The 21787-nt window shown below is 46.5% G+C and overlaps 1 protein-coding gene across 8 annotated transcripts in view; it reads left to right on the plus strand.

The window, feature by feature from the left end:
* Window positions 1-21787, plus strand: part of CSPP1 (centrosome and spindle pole associated protein 1) — a 109919-nt gene that overhangs the window by 13565 nt on the left and 74567 nt on the right. For all 8 annotated transcript variants that reach the window (XM_077270610.1, XM_077270611.1, XM_077270618.1 and 5 more), the window contains exons 4-5: window positions 11305-11416; window positions 11630-11733. In XM_077270610.1, coding sequence (XP_077126725.1) covers window positions 11305-11416; window positions 11630-11733 — 216 coding nt within the window. The remainder of the gene's footprint in view (window positions 1-11304; window positions 11417-11629; window positions 11734-21787) is intronic.

The raw sequence follows: 21787 nt of genomic DNA on the forward strand, positions 1-21787 counted from the left end.
TTCCAAAATGGCGGGCGCATGCGCAGTGCGCCCGCCGAATCTGCCGGCCGAAAGATTCGTTCCAGGTATATTTTGATCACTGAGATAGGTTATATCACAGTGATCAAAATAAAAAAAATAGTAAATGACACCCCCCCCCCCCCCCCCCCCTTTATCACCTCCATAGGTAGGGACAATAATAAAAAAAAGAAAATATATTTTTTTTCTTTTTCCACTAGGGTTAGGGTTAGAACTAGGGGTAGGGTTAGAGCATGGGCACACAGTGCGGATTTGGCTGCGGATCCGCAGCGGATTGGCCGCGGATCCGCAGCGGATTGGCCGCTGCGAATTCGTAGCAGTTTTCCATCAGGTTTACAGTACCATGTACACCTATGGAAAACCAAATCCGCTGTGCCCATGGTGCGGAAAATTCCGTGCGGAAACTCTGCGTTGTATTTTCCGCAGCATGTCAATTCTTTGTGCGGATTCCGCAGCGTTTTACACCTGTTCCTCAATAGGAATCCGCAGGTGAAATCCGCACAAAAAAACACTGGAAATCCGCTGTAAATCTGCAGGTAAAACGCAGTGCCTTTTACCTGCAGATTTTTCAAAAATCGTGCGGAAAAATCTCACACGAATCCGCAACGTGGGCACATAGCCTTAGGGTTAGGGTTGGAATTAGGGCTAGGGTTGGAAATAGGGTTAAGATTAGGCTTGTGGTTAGGGTTACGGATAGGGTTAGGAGTGTGTTGGGGTTACAGTTGTGGTTAGGGTTGGGGTTAGGGTTAGGGTTAGGGTTGGGATTAGGGTAACGGGTGTGTTGGGGTTAGGGTTGTGGTTAGGGGTGTGTTGGGGTTAGGGTTGTGATTAGGGTTATGGCTACAGTTGGGATTAGGATTAGGGGTGTGTTGGGGTTAGTGTTGAAGTTAGAATTGAGGGGTTTCCACTGTTTGGGCACATCATGGGGTCTCCAAACGCAACATGGCACCACCATTGATTCCAGCCAATCTTGCGTTCAAAAAGTCAAATTGTGCTCCCTCCCTTCCAAGCCCCATCGTGTGCCCAAACAGTGGTTTACCCCCACATATGGGGTACCAGCGTACTCAGGACAAACTGGGGAACAACTGTTGGGGTCCAATTTCCCCTGTTACCCTTGCAAAAATAAAAAATTACTTGCTAAAACATAATTTTTGAGGAAAGAACAATTATTTTTTATTTTCACGGCTCTGCGTTATAAACTTCTGTGAAGCACTTGGGGGTTGAAAGTGCTCACCACACATCTAGATAAGTTCCTTGGGGGGTCTAGTTTCCAAAATGGGGTCACTTGTGGGGAGTTTCTACTGTTTAGGCACATCAGGGGCTCTGCAAATGCAACGTGACGCCCGCAGACCATTCCATCAAAGTCTGCATTTCAAATGTCACTACTTCCCTTCCGAGCCCTGACGTGTGCCAAAACAGTGGTTCCCCCCCACATATGGGGTATCAGCCTACTCAGGACAAACTGGGCAACAAATATTGGGGTCCAATTTCTCCTGTTATTCTTGTGAAAATAAAAAATTGCTTGCTAAAACATCTTTTTTGAGGAAAGAAAAATGATTTTTTATTTTCACGGCTCTGCGTTGTAAACTTCTGTGAAGCACTTGGGGGTTCAAAGTGCTCACCACACATCTAGGTAAGTTCCCTTGGGGGTCTAGTTTCCAAAATGGGGTCACTTGTGGGGAGTTTCTACTGTTTAGGCACATCAGGGGCTCTGCAAATGCAACCTGACGCCCGCAGAGCATTCCATCAAAGTCTGCATTTCAAAACGTCACTACTTCCCTTCCGAACCCCGACGTGTGCCAAAACAGTGGTTTACCCCCACATATGGGGTATCAGCGTACTCAGGAGAAACTGGACAACAACTTTTGGGGTCCAATTTCTCCTGTTACCCTTGGGAAAATAAAAAATTGTGGGCTAAAAAATCATTTTTGAGAAAAGAAAAATTATTTTTTATTTTCATGGCTCTGCGTTATAAACTTCTGTGAAGCACTTGGGGGTTCAAAGTGCTCACCACACATCTAGATTAGTTCCTTGGGAGGTCTAGTTTCCAAAATGGGGTCACTTGTGGGGGAGCTCCAATGTTTAGGCACACAGGGGCTCTCCAAACGCGACATGGTGTCCGCTAATGATTGGAGCTAACTTTCCATTCAAAAAGCCAAATGGCGTGCCTTCCCTTCCGAGCCCTGCCGTGTGCCCAAACAGTGGTTTACCCCCACATATGGGGTATCATCGTACTCAGGACAAACTGGACAACAACATTTGGGGTCCAATTTCTCCTATTACCCTTGGGAAAATAAAAAATTCCGGGCCAAAAATCATTTTTGAGGAAAGAAAAATTATTTTTTTATTTACACGGCTCTGCGTTAAAAACTTCTGTGAAGCACCTGGGGGTTTAAAGTGCTCACTATGCATCTAGATAAGTTCCTTGGGGGGGTCTAGTTTCCAAAATGGGGTCACTTGTAGGGGAGCTCCAATGTTTAGGCACACAGGGGCTCTCCAAACGCGACATGGTGTCCGCTAACGATTGGAGCTAATTTTCCATTCAAAAAGTCAAATGGCGCGCCTCCCCTTCCGAGCCTTGCCGTGCACCCAAACAGTGGTTTACCCCCACATATGAGGTATCGGCGTACTCAGGAGAAATTGCCCAACAAATTTTAGGATCCATTTTATCCTGTTGTCCATGTGAAAATGAAAAAATTGAGGCTAAAGGAAATTTTGTGTGAAAAAAAAAAAAGGTACTTTTTCATTTTTACGGATCAATTTGTGAAGCACCTGAGGGTTTAAAGTGCTCACTATGCTTCTATATAAGTTCCTTGGGGGGTCTAGTTTCCAAAATGGGGTCACTTGTGGGGGAGCTCCAATGTTTAGGCACACAGGGGCTCTCCAAACGTGACATGGTGTCCGCTAGCGATGGAGATAATTTTTCATTCAAAAAGTCAAATGGCGCTCCTTCCCTTCCGAGCCTTACCATGTGCCCAAACAGTGGTTTACCCCCACATGTGAGGTATCGGTGTACTCAGGAGAAATTGTCCAACAAATTTTAGGATCCATTTTATCCTGTTGCCCATGTGAAAATGAAAAAATTGAGGCTAAAATAATTTTTTTGTGAAAAAAAAGTACTTTTTCATTTTTACGGATCAATTTGTGAAGCACCTGGGGGTTTAAAGTGCTCACTATACTTCTAGATAAGATCCTTGGGGGGTCTAGTTTCCAAAATGGGGTCACTTGTGGGGGAGCTCCAATGTTTAGGCACACAGGGGCTCTCCAAACGTGACATGGTGTCCGCTAGCGATGGAGATAATTTTTCATTCAAAAAGTCAAATGGCGCTCCTTCCCTTCCGAGCCTTACCATGTGCCCAAACAGTGGTTTACCCCCACATGTGAGGTATCGGTGTACTCAGGAGAAATTGTCCAACAAATTTTAGGATCCATTTTATCCTGTTGCCCATGTGAAAATGAAAAAATTGAGGCTAAAATAATTTTTTTGTGAAAAAAAAGTACTTTTTCATTTTTACGGATCAATTTGTGAAGCACCTGGGGGTTTAAAGTGCTCACTATACTTCTAGATAAGATCCTTGGGGGGTCTAGTTTCCAAAATGGGGTCACTTGTGGGGGAGCTCCAATGTTTAGGCACACGGGGGCTCTCCAAACGCGACATGGTGTCCGCTAAAGATTGGAGCCAATTTTTCATTCAAAAAGTCAAATGGCGCTCCTTCCCTTCCGAGCCCTGCCGTGCGCCCAAACAGTGGTTTACCCCCACATATGAGGTATCAGCGTACTCAGGAGAAATTGGACAACAACGTTCGTGGTCCAGTTTCTCCTTTTACCCTTGGGAAAATAAAAAAATTGTTGCTAAAAGATCATTTTTGTGACTAAAAAGTTAAATGTTCATTTTTTACTTCCATGTTGCTTCTGCTGTTGTGAAACACCTGAAGGGTTAATAAACTTCTTGAATGTGGTTTTGAGCACCTTGAGGGGTGCAGTTTTTAGAATGGTGTCACTTTTGGGTATTTTCAGCCATATAGAACCCTCAAAATGACTTCAAATGTGAGGTGGTCCCTAAAAAAAATGGTTTTGTAAATTTTGTTGTAAAAATGAGAAATCACTGGTCAAATTTTAACCCTTATAACTTCCTAGCAAAAAAAAAAATGTGTTTCCAAAATTGTGCTGATGTAAAGTAGACATGTGGGTAATGTTATTTATTAACTGTTTTGTGTCACATAACTCTCTCGTTTAACAGAATAAAAATTCAAAATGTGAAAATTGCGAAATTTTCAAAATTTTCGCCAAATTTCCGTTTTTTTTCACAAATAAACTCAGAAATTATCGACCTAAATTTACCTCTAACATGAAGCCCAATATATCACGAAAAACATTCTCAGAATCGCTAGGATCCGTTGAAGCATTCCTGAGTTATTACCTCATAAAGGGACACTGGTCAGAATTGCAAAAAACGGCCAGGTCATTAAGGCTAAAATAGGCTGGGTCATGAAGGGGTTAAAAATCATGGTTATTCCACAAAATATTGATTTCTGAACTCCTCCTGAGTTAAAACATTAGTATTGTTGTTTCTAAATGATTATGAACTTGTTTTTTTTCTTTTTTTTGCATTATTTGAGGTCTGCAAGCAATGCATTTTTTTGTTATTTTGACCATTTCTCATTTTCAGAAAATAAATACAAAATGTATTGCTTGGAACTTCGGAGACATGTTGTCAGTAGTTTATAGAATAAAATAACAATTTACATTTTACTCAAAAATATACCGTATATACTCGAGTATAAGCCGAGATTTTCAGCCCATGTTTTTGGGCTGAAAGTGCTCCTCGGCTTATACTCGAGTCATGGGGGTGGGGGGGGTCGGCGGGTGAGGGGTAGTGACGACTGTCACATACAGGGACCGCGCCAGGAGCAGGTGAGTATGTCCAGTGGTCTCCGGCGGCTTCTTCCCCTGTTCAGCGGTCACGTGATACCACTCATTAAAGGGACACTGTCACCTGAATTTGGAGGGAACAATCTTTAGCCATAGGGGCGGGGTTTTCAGGTGTTTGATTCACCCTTTCCTTACCCGCTGGCTGCATGCTGGCTGCAATATTGGATTGAAGTTCATTCTCTGTCCTCCGTAGTGCATGCCTGCACAAGGCAATCTTGCCTTACGCAGGCGTGTACTATGGAGGACAGAGAATGAACTTCAATCCCATATTGCAGCCAGCATGCAGCCAGCGGGTAAGGAAAGGGTGAATCAAACACCCGAAAACCCCGCCCCTATGGCTAAAGATTGTTCCCTCCAAATTCAGGTGACAGTGTCCCTTTAAAGTAATGAATATGGACTCCACTCCCATAGGGGTGGAGCTGCATATTCATTACTGTAATGAGAGGTACTATGTGACCGCTGAACAGAGGAAGAAGCTGCCGGCTCCTGGAGAATGTCTGTCCGGGAGAAGCTGCCAGGGACCGCGCCGGGAGCAGGTGAGTATTTCATATTCACCTTTCCCCGTTTCACCGCCGCTCCGTCTTCCACGTCCTCTGCAGTGACTGTTCAGGCAGAGGGCGTGATGAGGTATTAGTGTGCGTGCCGCCCTCTGCCTGAACAGTCCGTGCGGAGAGACGGGACGCTGAGGGGCAGCGAGAGGTGAGTATGTCATTTTTTTTGCAGCAGCATCATTACATGTGGCACATTGTTATATGGAGCATCTTATGGGGCCATAATGAACTGTATGGAGCGTTACATGTGGCACATTGTTATATGGAGCATCTATGGGGCCATAATGAACTGTATGGAGCGTTACATGTGGCACATTGTTATATGGAGCATCTTATGGGGCCATAATGAACTGTATGGAGCGTTACATGTGGCACATTGTTATATGGAGCATCTTATGGGGCCATAATGAACTGTATGGAGCGTTACATGTGGAACATTGTTATATGGAGCATCTATGGGGCCATAGTGAACTGTATGGAGCGTTACATGTGGCACATTGTTATATGGAGCATCTTATGGGGCCATAATGAACTGCATGGAGCATTATATGTGGCACATTGTTATATGGAGCATCTTATGGGGCTATATTGAACTGTATGGAGCATTACATGCGGCACATTGTTATTCAGTTGTGGCCAAAAGTATTGACACCCCTGCAATTCTGTCAGATAATACTCAGTTTCTTCCTGAAAATGATTGCAATCACAAATTCTTTGGTATTATTATCTTCATTTAATTTGTCTTAAATGAAAAAACACAAAAGAGAATGAAGCAAAACATTGATCATTTAACACAAAACTCCAAAAATGGGCCAGACAAAAGTATTGGCACCCTCAGCCTAATACTTTGTTGCACAACCTTTAGCCAAAATAACTGCGACCAACCGCTTCCGGCAACCATCAATGAGTTTCTTACAATGCTCTGCTGGAATTTTAGACCATTCTTCTTTGGCAAACTACTCCAGGTCCCTGATATTTGAAGGGTGCCTTCTCCAAACTGCCATTTTTAGATCTCTCCACAGGTGTTCTATGGGATTCAGGTGTCTGGACTCATTGCTGGCCACCTTAGAAGTCTCCAGTGCTTTCTCTCAAACCATTTTCTAGTGCTTTTTGAAGTGTGTTTTGGGTCATTGTCCTGCTGGAAGACCTATGACGTCTGAGGGAGACCCAGCTTTCTCACACTGATCCCTACATTATGCTGCAAAATTTGTTGGTAGTCTTCAGACTTCATAATGCTATGCACACGGTTAAGCAGTCCAGTGCCAGAGGCAGCAAAGCAACCCCAAAACATCAGGGAACCTCCGCCATGGTTGACTGTAGAGACCGTGTTCTTTTCTTTGAATGCATCTCTTTTTTTCTCCTGTAAACTCTATGTTGATGCCTTTGCCCAAAAAGCTCTACTTTTGTCTCATCTGACCAGAGAACATTCTTCCAAAACGTTTTAGGCTTTTTCAGGTAAGTTTTGGCAAACTCCAGCCTGGCTTTTTTATGTCTCGGGTAAGAAGTGGGGTCTTCCTGGGTCTCCTACCATACAGTCCCTTTTCATTCAGACGCTGACGGATAGTACGGGTTGACACTGTTGTACCCTCGGACTGCAGGGCAGCTTGAACTTGTTTGGATGTTAGTCGAGGTTCTTTATCCAACATCCGCACAATCTTGCGTTGAAATCTCTTGTCAATTTTTCTTTTCCGTCCACATCTAGGGAGGTTAGCCACAGTGCCATGGGCTTTACACTTCTTGATGACACTGCGCACGGTAGACACAGGAACATTCAGGTCTTTCGAGATGGACTTGTAGCCTTGAGATTGCTCATGCTTCCTCACAATTTGGTTTCTCAAGTCCTCAGACAGTTCTTTGGTCTTCTTTCTTTTCTCCATGCTCAATGTGGTACACACAAGGACACAGGACAGAGGTTGAGTCAACTTTAATCCATGTCAACTGGCTGCAAGTGTGATTTAGTTATTGCCAACACCTGTTAGGTGCCACATGTCAGTTAAGGTACCGTCACACTAGGCGATATCGCCAGCGATCCGTGACGTTGCAGCGACCTGGATAGCGATATCGCTGTATTTGACACGCAGCAGCGATCTGGATCCCGCTGTGAAATTGCTGGTCGCTGCTAGAAGGTCTGCACATTATTTGGTCGCTAGGTCGCCGTGTATCGTTGTGTTTGACAGCAAAAGCAAGGATACCAGCGATATTTTACACTGGTAACCAGGGTAAACATCGGGTTACTAAGCGCAGGGCCGCGCTTAGTAACCCGATGTTTACCCTGGTTACCAGCGTAAAAGTTAAAAAAACAAACAGCACATACTCACCAGCGCGTCCCCCAGCCTCTGCTTCCTGACACTGACTGAGCGCCGGCCCTAAACTGAAAGTGAAAGCACCGCGGTGACGTCACCGCTGTGCTGTTAGGGCCGGAGCTCAGTCAGTGTCAGGAAGCAGAGGCTGGGGGACGCGCAGGTGAGCATGTACTGTTTGTTTTTTTAACTTTTACGCTGGTAACCAGGGTAAACATCGGGTTACTAAGCGCGGCCCTGCGCTTAGCAACCCGATGCTTACCCTGGTTACCCGGGGACCTCGGCATCGTTGGTCGCTGGAGAGCGGTCTGTGTGACAGCTCTCCAGCGACCAAACAGCGACGCTGCAGCGATCGGCATCGCTGTCGCTATCACTGCAGCGTCGCTTAATGTGACGGTACCTTAACAGGTGCTGTTAATTACACAAATTAGAGAAGCATCACATGATTTTTTGAACAGTGCCAATACTTTTGTCCACCCCCTTTTTTATGTTTGGTGTGGAATTAAATCCAATTTGGCTTTAGGACAATTCTTTTTGTGTTTTTTTCAGTTAAGACAAATTAAATGAAGATAATAACAAAGAATTTGTGTATGCAATCATTTTCAGGAAGAAACTGAGTATTATCTGACAGAATTGCAGGGGTGTCAATACTTTTGGCCACAACTGTATAGAGCATCTTATGGGGCCATAATGAACTGCATGGAGCATTATATGTGGCACATTATTATATGGAGCATCTTATGGGGCCATAATCAGCATTTGTGCAGCATTATATGGGCCAAATATCTGTATGGAGCATCTTATGGGGCCATAATCAGCATTTGTGCAGCATTATATGGGACATAATAGTCTATGGAGCATCTTATGGGGCCATAATCAACATTTGTGCAGCATTATATGGGGCATATTTTAATATGGAGCATCTTATGGGGCCCATCATAATTTTTATGGAGCATTATATGGGGCGTATTTTGTATGGAGCATCTTATGGGGCCCATCATGAACTGTATGGAGCATTATATGGGGCTCCTGATTCAATATGGATATTCAAAAACACTTAACCTACTGATGTCTCAATTAATTTTACTTTTATTGGTATCTATTTTTATTTTTGACATTTACCGGTAGCTGCTGCATTTTCCACCCTAGGCTTATACTCGAGTCATTAAGTTTTCCCAGTTTTTTGTTGCAAAATTAGGGGTCTCGGCTTATACTCGGGTCGGCTTATACTCAAGTATATACGGTACCTATAAAGAGATAAATCAGACAAACTGAAAATTTTGCAGTGGTCTCTTAATTTTTGCCAGAGCTGTATATATATTTTCCTCAAACTACAATATGTGTGTATGAGGGATAGGAAGTTTTAACACTGGACTGGTGGAAGGGTCAATGTTAATGTGCATACCCCATAATAAAGCAGTTACCCTAGTTGTACGGATCACAATTTCCAGCCTGCATTATATTTCAGTGTCACATTTAGGCTATGTGCACACCTATTCTGGTCCACTGCGGATTTTTCCGCAGCGGATTTGATAAATCCGCAGTGCAAAACCGTTGCAGATTTATCACGGATTTACCACAGTTTTTCTGCGGATTTCACTGCGGTTTTACAACTGCGGATTTCTATTGGAGCAGGAGTAAAGCCGCTGCGGAATCCGCAGAAAGAAGTGACATGCTGCAGAATGTAAACCGCTGCGTTTCCGGATGTTTTTTTCTGCAGCATGTGCACAGCGTTTTTTGTTTCCCATAGGTTTACATTGAACTGTAAACTCATGGGAAACTGCTGCGGATCTGCAGCGTTTTCCGCAGCGTGTGCACATACCCTTACAATATTTTAAGTTTCAGGGCTAAAATCTCCCAGTATTCCATGCTTGCTTATTGCCTACACATAGCTTGCTCTGTCAATTTATCAACATGGAAAGGTTAATATTTTGCACCAGGCACTATACACAAATTTATAGGGGTTGTCCCCCTTTTCAGTATAATTTATTCTCCCCGGATTCAGTCTCCGCTCTTCACTGCTTCCGTGGTCTCTGTTGTTTGGCTGCAGCACTTACGTCAGGATATCTGGTAGGATATCTAGTTTAGACAAATATTCCATTAAACGGAAGGTGCCACCAGTTTTCTTGTAGTTTGTTTTTTTGTGAAATTAAGCTTAAAATAGTAAATAAAATGTACTAAGGCAATGTTTGCACTGTTTGCAAACAATTCTATATGAAAAATATTATATATTTTCTTACAAATATATATATTGACCACTAGGGGGAGCATTTTCCGTTTTAGACCTCAAGCAGCTATAGTGAGACTTGCCAGCTTTACTGTTAGCTGGAAAATTGGGGCAGTAACTGCTGACATCAACATTTCCCTCCCCTTTTGGGTGGTCTAATATCCCTGGGGCAGAATGAAGAGCAGCATCACAGGGCAGAGCCATTTTGTGTGTGACTGCCCTGTGATCTGCTATCACCAGCAGTTACTGCGTCAGAAGCACAGTTAGTTTATGTGGTGTGTATGGAGCAGCATTGTCTGTGCAGAGCTGTCTGTGACTCATCCCTCAGTAAGATAAGAAGGAGCTCCAGGTCTGCAGTGAATCGCCAGGCAATGTGGAGGGAGGGGAGAGATACACTGTATGGCAGAGAGAGGTGTCAGGTGTCACCTCTCTCTGCTGGCTGTGAATAATGCATGGAGCTCCTGTGATAGAGAGTAAGTGGAGCTGGGCAGAGAGCACTGGGCTATAATAAAATGGCGGCTAGTCACACCTACAGCAGTGAGTTGTGCAGCCCACAGAGGCGTGCCCAGCTCACTGCTAACACCTCTCCAAAGATAGGGTCAGCGCTGGTCTATTATCTCCTATGTCCATGGGGTGCTGTAAAATGACACTGATAGTGTCGTGAACTGCTGTGAAACCAAGATGTCAGCCCCCAGTTCCTTCTTTAAACACATATAACACACGAAATCTGTTTCACATGCATTTAAAACTTGGTTATAGCAGCATGTTATGCTACATTACAGTGATTTATTAATGATCCACAAACGCGGTACCTTACCTTTAAAGGAGTATTCCCATCTCCAAGATCCTATCCAAATATTTAGTAGGTGTAATAATAATAATAATATTAGCAAATACCTCCAATTAGAAATGTAGTATAGTTTTTCAGATTTACTATGTTTCTTTCCTCATGTGCAGGCATTGCAGGACTTTAGCTATCCATGGTTACGACCACTGATAAAGAGATAGCCAGTTGCTTATGGTTGTAACCACGGATACCTAAGGTCCTGCAATTCGTGCTTATGAGGAAAGGAGACCTAGCAAATCAGAAGAACTATACTGCATTTCTAATTGGAGTTATTTGCTAATATTATTACACCTCCTACATATTGGGATAGGATCTTGGAGACTGGAATAACCGATTATGTACTGCTTTCCCTTTTGCACATTGCTTTATGTAGCTACTTTGATTCTTGACATCCAACAAGAATATATGTGCAGTATGTGTATTTTTCAGAGCAAAAGATTTGAGAATTTTCAAGTAGCTGATCAGCCAAGGACTTATGCCAAGGAAAACATTCCACCCAACAGGCAGTCTCAAAAAGAAGCGGCACAGAAGCAAATACCAGGTATGATGGGAAAGTCTGTGCACTCTCCCGTCTGATCATTGCTGTAAGCTTGGTGTATTCAGGTTACAGCTCTTTGGGACAGTGATGCCAAGCTCATATTTCCACTTTTAATTACAGCATTACCTAATTAATGCATTATTGCTATTTGGCAGGAATTTAGGTATTTGTTTTCTTGCTTGTAGCTTTACACTAAAGTTATTCCAAAACTTTCAGATACAGGCTATGGACTGAGTTTACCTCTGGGAGAGGATTATGAAAGAAAAAAGCACAAACTAAAGGAAGAATTACGACAAGATTATCGACGATACCTCAATCAGGTAAATTACATTCTTCTTTATGACACTAGTTGTACACTGGAAGAAATTGTTAAAGGGAATAAGCAGGTATTTGCTACCACATCTGAGAGCAGCCTGATGTAGACAAAGAGACCCTGAATCCAGCAATGTATCACTTAGATTGCTGGGTGCAGCCATTCTGAGACAGAGTTTTTAAATTTAGCAATACAGCAGAGCTAAGGAAGCTGCCCCCACCCCCACCCCCACAAGGCTCTATATATCCAATGTCCATAGACAGTGAGGAGCCTATCACAGGAGGGGCGGAGTCAGACTGCCAGGCACAAGCTGTGTCCAGTAATGATAAGCTCCTGGAGATAAAACAGTCATTGCAAGCTAACAAAACCATAGAGCTTGATAAGAGAGGAATCCCTGAAATCTGTGTTTTAACCCCCACAGCATTCTGTCTTCAGATTACATAGCAAAAACCTGCTGACAGATTTCCTTTAGGGTATGTGCACACGTCCGGATTTCTTGCAGAAATTTCCTGAAGAAAACCGGAAATTTTCTGCAAGAAATCCGCATTTTTTTATTGCGTTTTTTTCCCGTTTTTTCGCGTTTTTTTAGCATTCTGCAAGCGTAATTAGCTTGCAGAATGCTAAAGTTTTCCAAGCGATCTGTAGCATCGCTTGGAAAACTGACTGACAGGTTGGTCACACTTGTCAAACATACTGTTTGACAAGTGTGACCAACTTGTTACTATAGATGCTGCTTATGCAGCATCAATAGTAAAAGATAGAATGTTTAAAAATAATAATAAAAAAAAAAAAATGGTTATACTCACCCAGACGATCACCTCAGCGGCGTCCGTTCCTATAGATGCCGTTGTGGTTCAGGACCTGTGATGACGTCGCGGCTTGTGATTGGTCGCGTGAGTCACATGAGCGGTGACGTCATCACAGGTCCTGAACCACACCATCTATAGGAACCGAAGAGAGAGCATGCACCGGAGAGGCGGGAACACTTCGGGGTCCATCAAAGGGTGAGTATAGGACTATTTTTTATTTTAATTCTTTTTTTTGACCAATTATATGGTGCCCAGTCCGTGGAGGAGAGTCTCCTCTCCTTCACCCTGGGTACCAACCGCACATAATCTGCTTACTTCCCGCATGGTGTGCACAGCCCCGTGCGGGAAGTAAGCAGATCAATGCACTCCTAGGTGTGCGGAATCCCCGCAATTCCGCATTTTTAATGAACATGTTGCTTTTTTTTCCGCGATGCGATTTTTTCGCGGAAAAAATCGCAACATTTGCACAAAAAATGCTGAATACCCTGTAAATAATAGGAGGCATATGTAAGCGTTTTTTTCGCGTTTTTATAGCGAAAAAACGTGAAAAAAACTCGAAAAATTCTGAACGTGTGCACATGGCCTTAAAGAAGCATTCTCCGATAAGGTAGAAATTATCTCCTTGGTTGGTGATGACTTCTAGATCTGTGGCCTTTCAACCATTGAGACCCCAAAAGATTGGCAGAACGGGATGTCTTTAACCTTGTGTGCGAACACAGGTGACTGAGAATCCATTTGCACTGTTGTTCAATTTTACCAGGGATAAAAGTGCTTGATCTTGATGATCGGCACTAAAATGGTAATTGGCACCTATTTCCTTGGATAGGTGAGATTTTCTTCCTACCGGATTGCCACAGTAATAAGTACTACTCTGTCCTGTATTTATATACATACAGTCATGGCCATTGTTGACATCTACATGGATTGGTCTGTTTTAGATTAGTACTTCTGCACTGTTCAAAAGTTTGCACACAGCAGTTCATGCAATGGTTTTCCTTGTTCTTATTGGAACGTGCACATTGTAGATTCAGACTAAAGGCAGAAAACCACAAAGGACATATATGGAAGCAAGGAATAAGGAAACACGTGAAAAAATACAGAATGTGTGTTAAACCTTTGATTCCCCAGAGCATCGCCATTTTACTTTGATGGCAGCTTTTACACTTCCTTGGTATTCTCTCAATTCGTCACCTGGAATAGCTTCCAATGAACAGGTATATCTGAAGAGTTCATTTTTGGAATAACTGACACCATCAGATGCCAGAATATGGCAAGATCTACTCAAGTGGGGGAAAATGACAGCCCAGCATTACTTTGTCAGGCCTGCACAACATATGGTTTGTTGCGGCCTGCAAAAACCGGGAGATGCCGGCTCCCTTCTTCCTATACTCAAATATATTCACATTTTTCAGACGTGAATACATTTGAACATTTGAGGACTGGGGCAGGGGAGTGACCGTCTGCCTCCGCCCTGATGTGCAGTGGCATGATCAGGTCTTTTTTTTTTTGCAGCCCTTGAGATTGGTTCAGTATGGCAATGTGGCCCTTGGATCAAGAAATGTTTTGCGCCCCTACTTTAAGACATGAAGGTAAATTAACCTGGAAAATTGTTAGAACCTTGAAAATATGCTTAAGTGCAGTCATGACAGCCATCAATCACTGTGATGAAATTGGCCATCATGAGGACTTCCTCAAGAAAGGAAGACCAAGAATTACCTCTGCTGGAGAGGAAAAGTTAACCTCAGTTAAAAACCTGAGAAACTTTGAATTAACAGCTGTCATAAATGATGACGTCAAAAAGATATCAAGTAGTAGACACATCTCAACATGAACTGTCAGGAGGAGACTGTGAGACCCACATCTGTATGGTCAAATTGCTGCAGATAAGCCACTACTGAGGACTGTAAAAAGAAGAGATGTGTTTGGGCCAAGCAACACAGGGACTGCTCATTAAATCAGTGGAAATCTGTACTGTGGTCTGTTCAGTCAGAATTTGATAATTTCTCTATCGCCTCTCATTGGGGGACACAGGAACCATGGGGTGTATGCTGCTGCCACTAGGAGGCTGACACTATGCACAAAAAAAGTTAGCTCCTCCTCTGCAGTGTACACCCCACCGACTGGCATTATGCACTTCAGTTTAGCTTAGTGTCAGTAGGAGGTGGACACGGGTCTTTTATTAGACCCTTATCTACCTCAATGTGCGTCGTTTCTCTTTCAGGTTTTTCCGGAGGGATACAGGGTGAACAGTCACACCTGTAATCCCACAATACGGACTATGAGTACGGCGTGTACTGCCACCCCGTATCCTCATAGATCCAACAGCCGGACCAAGATCCTGGCACACAAGCATGCTCAGAAGTCCGGTTCTAGCTCCGTCCCCCACCCACTCGCCCACCAGAGCCTGTCGGTTGGAGGAGACGACGAGGACGTCCATCACCAGTTCCATGGACGTCTAATACCTTCCAAGTTTTAAGGTTAGTACCGGACGGCGTGGGATGTTTAGGTGAGTATCCTTTTCCCTCCCTATCAGTCTCTCCTTGGGGGGTCTCTGCGGATTCTCTGCTACAAGAGTGGGGAAATATGGGCGCTTCCACACTACTTTGCCTGCGGCCGCATCTTTACTCGGCGCGGTGCGGTGCCCTACAGGCAGCCGCGCTGCTGTTACTGCGCCCGCACTTTTTCTGGCACAGACCTCCGCAGTAGCGTTTGCGCGGCGGCCCTGGTGACCGGCCGCGTTGCTTCCTCCACGGCAGCCGCACTTTTACAGGCATTCGCACTGCCTTGCCTGCGACCGCATCCTTGCTCTGTGCGGCGCGGCCCCCTACAGGCAGCCGCGCTGTTTTCCCCGGCGGCCGTACCTTTCGGAGCTGACTCGTGGTCCTCTCCAGCGGCCGCCGGCTGCTAATTTAGTTCCCGGCTTCGGCCGGGGCCTACTTCCGGCGCCGCGACTCCGCCACTTCCAGTTTGCTCGGGCAGGCTTTTCTCCCGCCCGACGACCTTCTCCCCACATTCTCCGCCCACCAGCGCCATCTTGGTGCTCCTGGGCGCTCAGCAGACTCCGCCCACTACGCTGACGCCACACACCGCCGCTCCACCACCTTGCAGAGCGCGCAATCTGACGTTTTTCCTGCGGTTCCTCTTGAATTGCGGCAGGAGCTCTTATCGCCTTCCTGTCAACAGTCTTCCCCGGAGGTCCACCCGCAAGCCGGACGACGTCCTCCACCTGAATTCAGTTTTCGTCTGCCGTGAGTAGCTCTGCACTGCAGACTGACACTCCCCTCTGCCCCTCTGTCCCTTAACCCTCTGGCATTTCTTCAGGGATCCTTCAAAATGTCTACCTCTAAAGGGGGCCGCTTTCGTCCTCCTACTTCTTCCTCTAATTCCTCTGCCTTAGTCAAATATTTTGCATGTTCGTCTTGTAACTGCAAACTTCCCTCAGGTCAGTCCTCTCCACTCTGTCAGGCCTGCAGCAACCCGATTGTTCCCACCACCCAGTATCCCCCGGCTACTCCGTTTGAGAGCGATACCGCCACCCCAGGCTGGGTTTCCTTTCTGTCACAATCGGTGGCGGATCTAACACGGGTGTCTCAAACTCTGGTGTCAGTGCTGGACCGATTACCCCTGCAGACTCGCAGGAAGCTTCGTCCGAGCCCTCCATTGCAAGCCGCAAAAGTTCCAGACAGGAACACCGGTCTGAGTCCTCTTCTCGCTCCATCTCACCACATGGTCCTTCTCTGCGGTCGACTTCCCCCCGGTCCTCCTCCCCTGAGTCAGGCGAGGCGTTCTCAGATGCGCCTTCGGTGGATGTTTCGGAGCTGGATTCGAACCAAATCGCTACCATGAGGGATATGGTTCAGAATCTCATTGGAGCTATAAATCATACCTGTGGCATCAAGGAGTCCTCTACGGAACCCGCATATCAGGTGGTTTCGTTTAGACGGGCTAAACCACCTTCCAAGTTTTTCGCTCCTCACCCGGAATTCGAGGAGATTATGACCAGAGAAAGAGAGAACCCGACCAGACGCTTTCAGAGAGGAAAGCGACTTGGCGTTTTATATCCCTTTTCTCCGGAGCTCACCGCTAATTGGACTGCTTCTCCTTCGGTGGATCCTCCAGTTTCCAGACTGTCCACCAACACGGTCCTTCCACTGTCCGGCGGAGCATCTCTGAAGGATTCTAACGATAGGGTCATAGAATCTTTCGCGAAGTCAGCCTTTGAAGCGGCCTCAGCTAGTCTTTGCCCGGCCTTTGCTTCCACTTGGGTTTCAAAATCTATATCCAAATGGGCCAAACAACTCCGTCGGGGCATTCTGGACGGGGCTCCTCCCGGACAGCTGGCGGAACTTGCCAACCAGATTTCTCACGCGTGTGAATATCTGGTCTCAGCCTCCCTGGATGCCGCGTCTTGTGCAGCTCAGGCGTCCAGCAACGCGGTTGCCATCCACCGGACCGTTTGGCTTAAGGCTTGGCAGGCGGATTTGTCTTCCAAAAAGTCCCTTACCAGCCTGCCTTTTCAGGGGTTTCGTCTCTTTGGTTCTAAGTTGGACCAAATCATTAAGTACACCACCGGGGGCACAAGTTCTCTTCTTCCCCAGGCTAAACCTCGTCGTCCTCCTCCTAGACGTCAATTTCGGTCTTTTCGTCCTTTTCGTCGCTTCGCGGCGTCAAACTTCTTTCCCCAGCAGCAACAGAGGCAACAGGCACGTCAGGAGAAGACGACAGTATCCTTTAGGCCCACTCCTTCCTGGCGTCCTCGCTACTCCCAGGGTAGATCCTCCAGGTCCAGGACTGGAAGATCCCCCTCGGCATGACTCTTGGCAAGACCCCAGCACACCTCCCAGGCTGGGGGGCCGTCTCCTCTTCTTCAGGGTCGTCTGGATCTCCTTAGTAGAGGATGCATGGGTCAGGGACGTTGTATCCTCGGGATACAAGATAGAGTTCGTTTCACGACCCCGGGATCGTTTCTTTGAATCTTGACCTCCAAGAGACCCCGCTCTAGTTCCGGGTTTCTTCGCAGCCATCGCTTCTCTCCTCAAAGCCGGGGTAATCGTTCCCGTCCCAGAAAAAGAACGGTTCACAGGTTTCTATTCAAACCTTTTTATGGTACCGAAAAAAGACGGCAAGGTTCGTCCCATTCTGGATCTCAAATTACTGAACAAGAGAGTTCGTCTGAAGCACTTCAGGATGGAATCCCTTCGTTCAGTAATTGCTTCCATGGAGGCTGAGGAATTTCTGTGTTCCATAGATATTCAGGACGCCTACCTCCATGTCCTGATATTCCCGGGACATCACCGACATCCTGCGCTTTGCGGTGCTCCAGGAACATTTTCAGTTCGTCGCCCTACCGTTCGGTCTTGCAACCGCCCCAAGAGTTTTCACGAAGATCATGGCGGCGCTGATGGCCATCTTGAGGGTCAGAGGCCTGGTTCTGTTTCCATACCTCGACGACATCCTCATCAAGGCTCCGTCCTTTTCTCAAGCTCACAAAAGCCTGTCCATCGTTCTCGACACCCTAGCCCGTTTCGGGTGGCTGGTCAACCGGAAGAAGTCCTGCCTTATTCCTTCTCAGTGCATCATATTTCTGGGCATGGTCTTCGACACTCGTCAGACCAAAGTCTTTCTTCCCGAAGACAAGAGATTCATCCTTCGTCGGGACATACGCTTGCTCCAGGGTCCTCGGCCCCCGTCCTTCCGATCGGCCATGAAGGTTCTGGGGAGGATGGTGACAACATTGGAAGCGATTCCCTTTGCCCAATTTCATTCGCGACCCCTTCAGCAAGCCATTCTGTATCAGTGGGACAGGTCTGTCTTCTCCCTGGATCGTCCGATCCGACTCTCTCCCCGGGTCAAACGGTCTCTCAACTGGTGGCTGACGTCACCTCTCATCTCCCAGGGCAGGTCCTTCCTTCCAGTTCACTGGCAAGTGGTGACGACGGACGCCAGCCTGCTCGGCTGGGGTGCGGTGTTTCGCCACCTGACTGTTCAGGGCCGTTGGTCGGCGCAGGAGTCATCTCTGCCGATCAATGTCCTCGAGACTCGGGCCATTTTTCTGTCCCTCCGTCACTGGGAAAGGATTCTCAAGGGCCTACCAATCCGTATCCAGACGGACAACGCCACGGCTGTGGCTTATGTCAACCATCAGGGGGGGACTCGGAGCTCCTTGGCCCTTGCCGAGGTATCCAAGATCCTCCTCTGGGCAGAGGCAACGGTTCCGGTGATATCTTCGGTGCATATCCCCGGCATGGACAATTGGGCCGCCGACTTCCTCAGTCTCGAGGGTCTCACGGCAGGAGAGTGGTCCTTGCACCAGGAAGTATTCCATCAGATTTGTCTTCGATGGGGGACTCCGGATGTGGACCTCACGGCGTCTCGTACGAACAGGAAGGTTCCTCAGTTAGTCTCCAGGTCTCGCGATCCTCTTGCAGTGGGCGTCAATGCTCTGGCCATTCCTTGGTCACGGTTCGTGCTGCCCTACCTGTTCCCACCCCTTCCCTTGCTTCCCAAACTGTTGAAGAAGATCAAAGCAGAAGGGGTGCCGGTCATTCTGATTGGCCCAGGAGAGCTTGGTTCGCAGAGATCGTCAACCTTCTCGCGGACGCCCCCTGGCGCCTTCCAGACAGGCCCGATCTGCTGTCTCAGGGTCCGATCTGCCATCCAAATTCTCAGTCGCTCAGTTTAACGGCTTGGCTGTTGAGACCGCGGTTCTAAGAGCGTCCGGCCTTTCGGACCGGGTGATTCACACCATGATCCAGGCTCGGAAGCCTTCGTCTTCCAGGATCTACTATCGTACCTGGAAGGCTTTCTTCCGTTGGTGCGAGTCCAACCGCGTTTCATCTATGTCCTTTTCCCTGCCTTCCATCTTGGCCTTCTTTTAAGCAGGACTGGATTCGGGCCTTGCTCTTAGTTCCCTAAAGGGCCAGGTTTCTGCGCTCTCCATCCTTTTTCAGAAGACTTTATCTTCTCGGCCACAGGTTAAGACCTTCCTTCAAGGAGCAGCCCATGCTGTCCCTCCATATAGGGCCCCGGTGGATTCATGGGATCTAAATCTGGTACTGGACGTTCTGAGGGTTTCCCCCTTTGAGCCTCTCAGGGAGGTTCCCCTGTCAGTTTTATCGTGGAAGGTGGCCTTTCTTGTGGCCATCACTTCTATCCGCCACGTTTCCGAGTTGGCGGCCCTCTCTTGCCGACCTCCGTTCTTGGTCATTCACCCAGACAAGGTGGTCCTCAGGCTTCCGCCTTCCTTCCTTCCTAAGGTGGTTTCCACCTTCCACCTCAACGAGGACATCGTTCTCCCTTTTTTTTGTCCAGCTCCGACTCATCCTCTGGAGCGATCGTTGAACAAGCTGGACCTCGTCGGGGCAGTGAGGATCTACCTGGATAGAACGTCCGCTTTCCGGAAGACGGATTCTCTTTTCGTCATTCCTGATGGCACGAGTAGAGGACTACCGGCTTCTAAAGCGACTATTGCTCGCTGGATTAGAACGGCAATTCTGGAGGCTTACCGGGTCAAGAACAGAGTGCCCCCTCCTGGGATAAAGGCTCACTCTACCCGGGCAGTCGGCGCCTCCTGGGTGGTGCACCGCAGGGCTTCCGCCCTACAGCTTTGCAAAGCGGCAACCTGGTCTTCCTTCCACACGTTCGCCAAATTTTACAAGGTCCATACCTACGCTTCGGCGGACACCAGCCTAGGCAGAAGGATCTTGCAGGCGGCAGTGGTGAGTCCTCTGACCTGATGGAAGTCTGTTTTTCCCACCCTAGGGACTGCTTTGGGACGTCCCATGGTTCCTGTGTCCCCCAATGAGAGGCGATAGAGAAAACAGGATTTTTGGTTGCTTACCGTAAAATCTGTTTCTCGGAGCCTCCATTGGGGGACACAGCACCCTCCCAATGTTTCTCAGTTTCTGTTGTTTTATGTTCTATGACTGTTCTCACATTTACAGTTCTCATGTTTGTGGTTATGTTTCAACCTTGTTGTTTTTCTCCTACTGCTTTCTCACTAACTGAAGTGCATAATGCCAGTCGGTGGGGTGTACACTGCAGAGGAGGAGCTAACTTTTTTTGTGCATAGTGTCAGTCTCCTAGTGGCAGCAGCATACACCCCATGGTTCCTGTGTCCCCCAATGAAGGCTCCGAGAAACAGATTTTACGGTAAGCCACCAAAAATCCTGTTTTTGATGCCAATCTGCATGTCTTTAAGAGACGCAGAACAGGTGAGGGGATGGTTTCTTCTTCTCTGGAGCCCACAGTGGAGGGAGAGGTGTGAGATGTGAGGATGCTGATCCTGTTAGTGAGTTATTCCAAATTCAAGGCGCTATCGCAGCATTCTGCACTGGCATCCCATCCCATCTGGTTTGCACTTAATGGGACTGTCATTTGTTGCAACCTTCAAAACATCTCCATGCTATGAATGACCATGGCGGAGACCAGAGGAATTGGACTGCTATGCTTAGTAACTCTAGGAACACTTTCAAGACTATTGGATGCCTTTCCAGGTGATGACCTAATGAAGCTGCTCTAGAGAATGTTAAGGGTTGGTAAAGCTGTCATCAGATTAAAAGAATGGTACTTTGCGTAACTAAGGTTGAACGCATATTCTGGTTTGTTTTACTTGTGTTTTTTTCCCTCTTGTTCCCATATGTGTTCATTTGTGATTTTTCTGTCTTGATTCTGAATCTACAATGTGCACATTCCAATAAGCACAAAGAAAACCATTGCATGGAGAGGTCTGTCCAAGGTTTTGACCTGTGCTGTATTTTGACCTGAGAAATGGGGCTTTCAGCTGCTTTCTGTGGTCCCAGTTATTTCTATGGAGAATGGGTGCCCAATTATGAGCTAAGGCCAAATTTCTAGTCACAAACTTTCAGTAAATTTTCAGTAATACAGAGAATAAACACATATTAAAGTGAACCTTTCAGCAGGATTGCGCTCAGTAACCTACACACAGTGTCATGTCAGCGCTCTTATACTGATTACAATGATACCTGGTGATGAAATCCGTCTTGTGGTTGTTGTGTAATCTTTATTTGTAGTTTTGAGTTAGTGATATGCTCGTGTTCCAGGGCGGCCTGTGGGGGGTCTTCATGTGGTGCTCTGCTTAGCTATTCATGCTGATGGCTTCTGACAGGTCACTGGTCCATTTTTTGACCTGCCCCCTGTTTTACATACTGATTATTATATGATCGCATGTATAATATGTATTAAATTGTTTTGCTTAGTCTTTTACATTGATTCTGAAAAGAAAATGAAATA

Source organism: Ranitomeya variabilis, chromosome 6 (assembly GCF_051348905.1).
Source record: "Ranitomeya variabilis isolate aRanVar5 chromosome 6, aRanVar5.hap1, whole genome shotgun sequence".
In the NCBI taxonomy this organism is placed as follows: Eukaryota; Metazoa; Chordata; class Amphibia; order Anura; family Dendrobatidae; genus Ranitomeya; species Ranitomeya variabilis.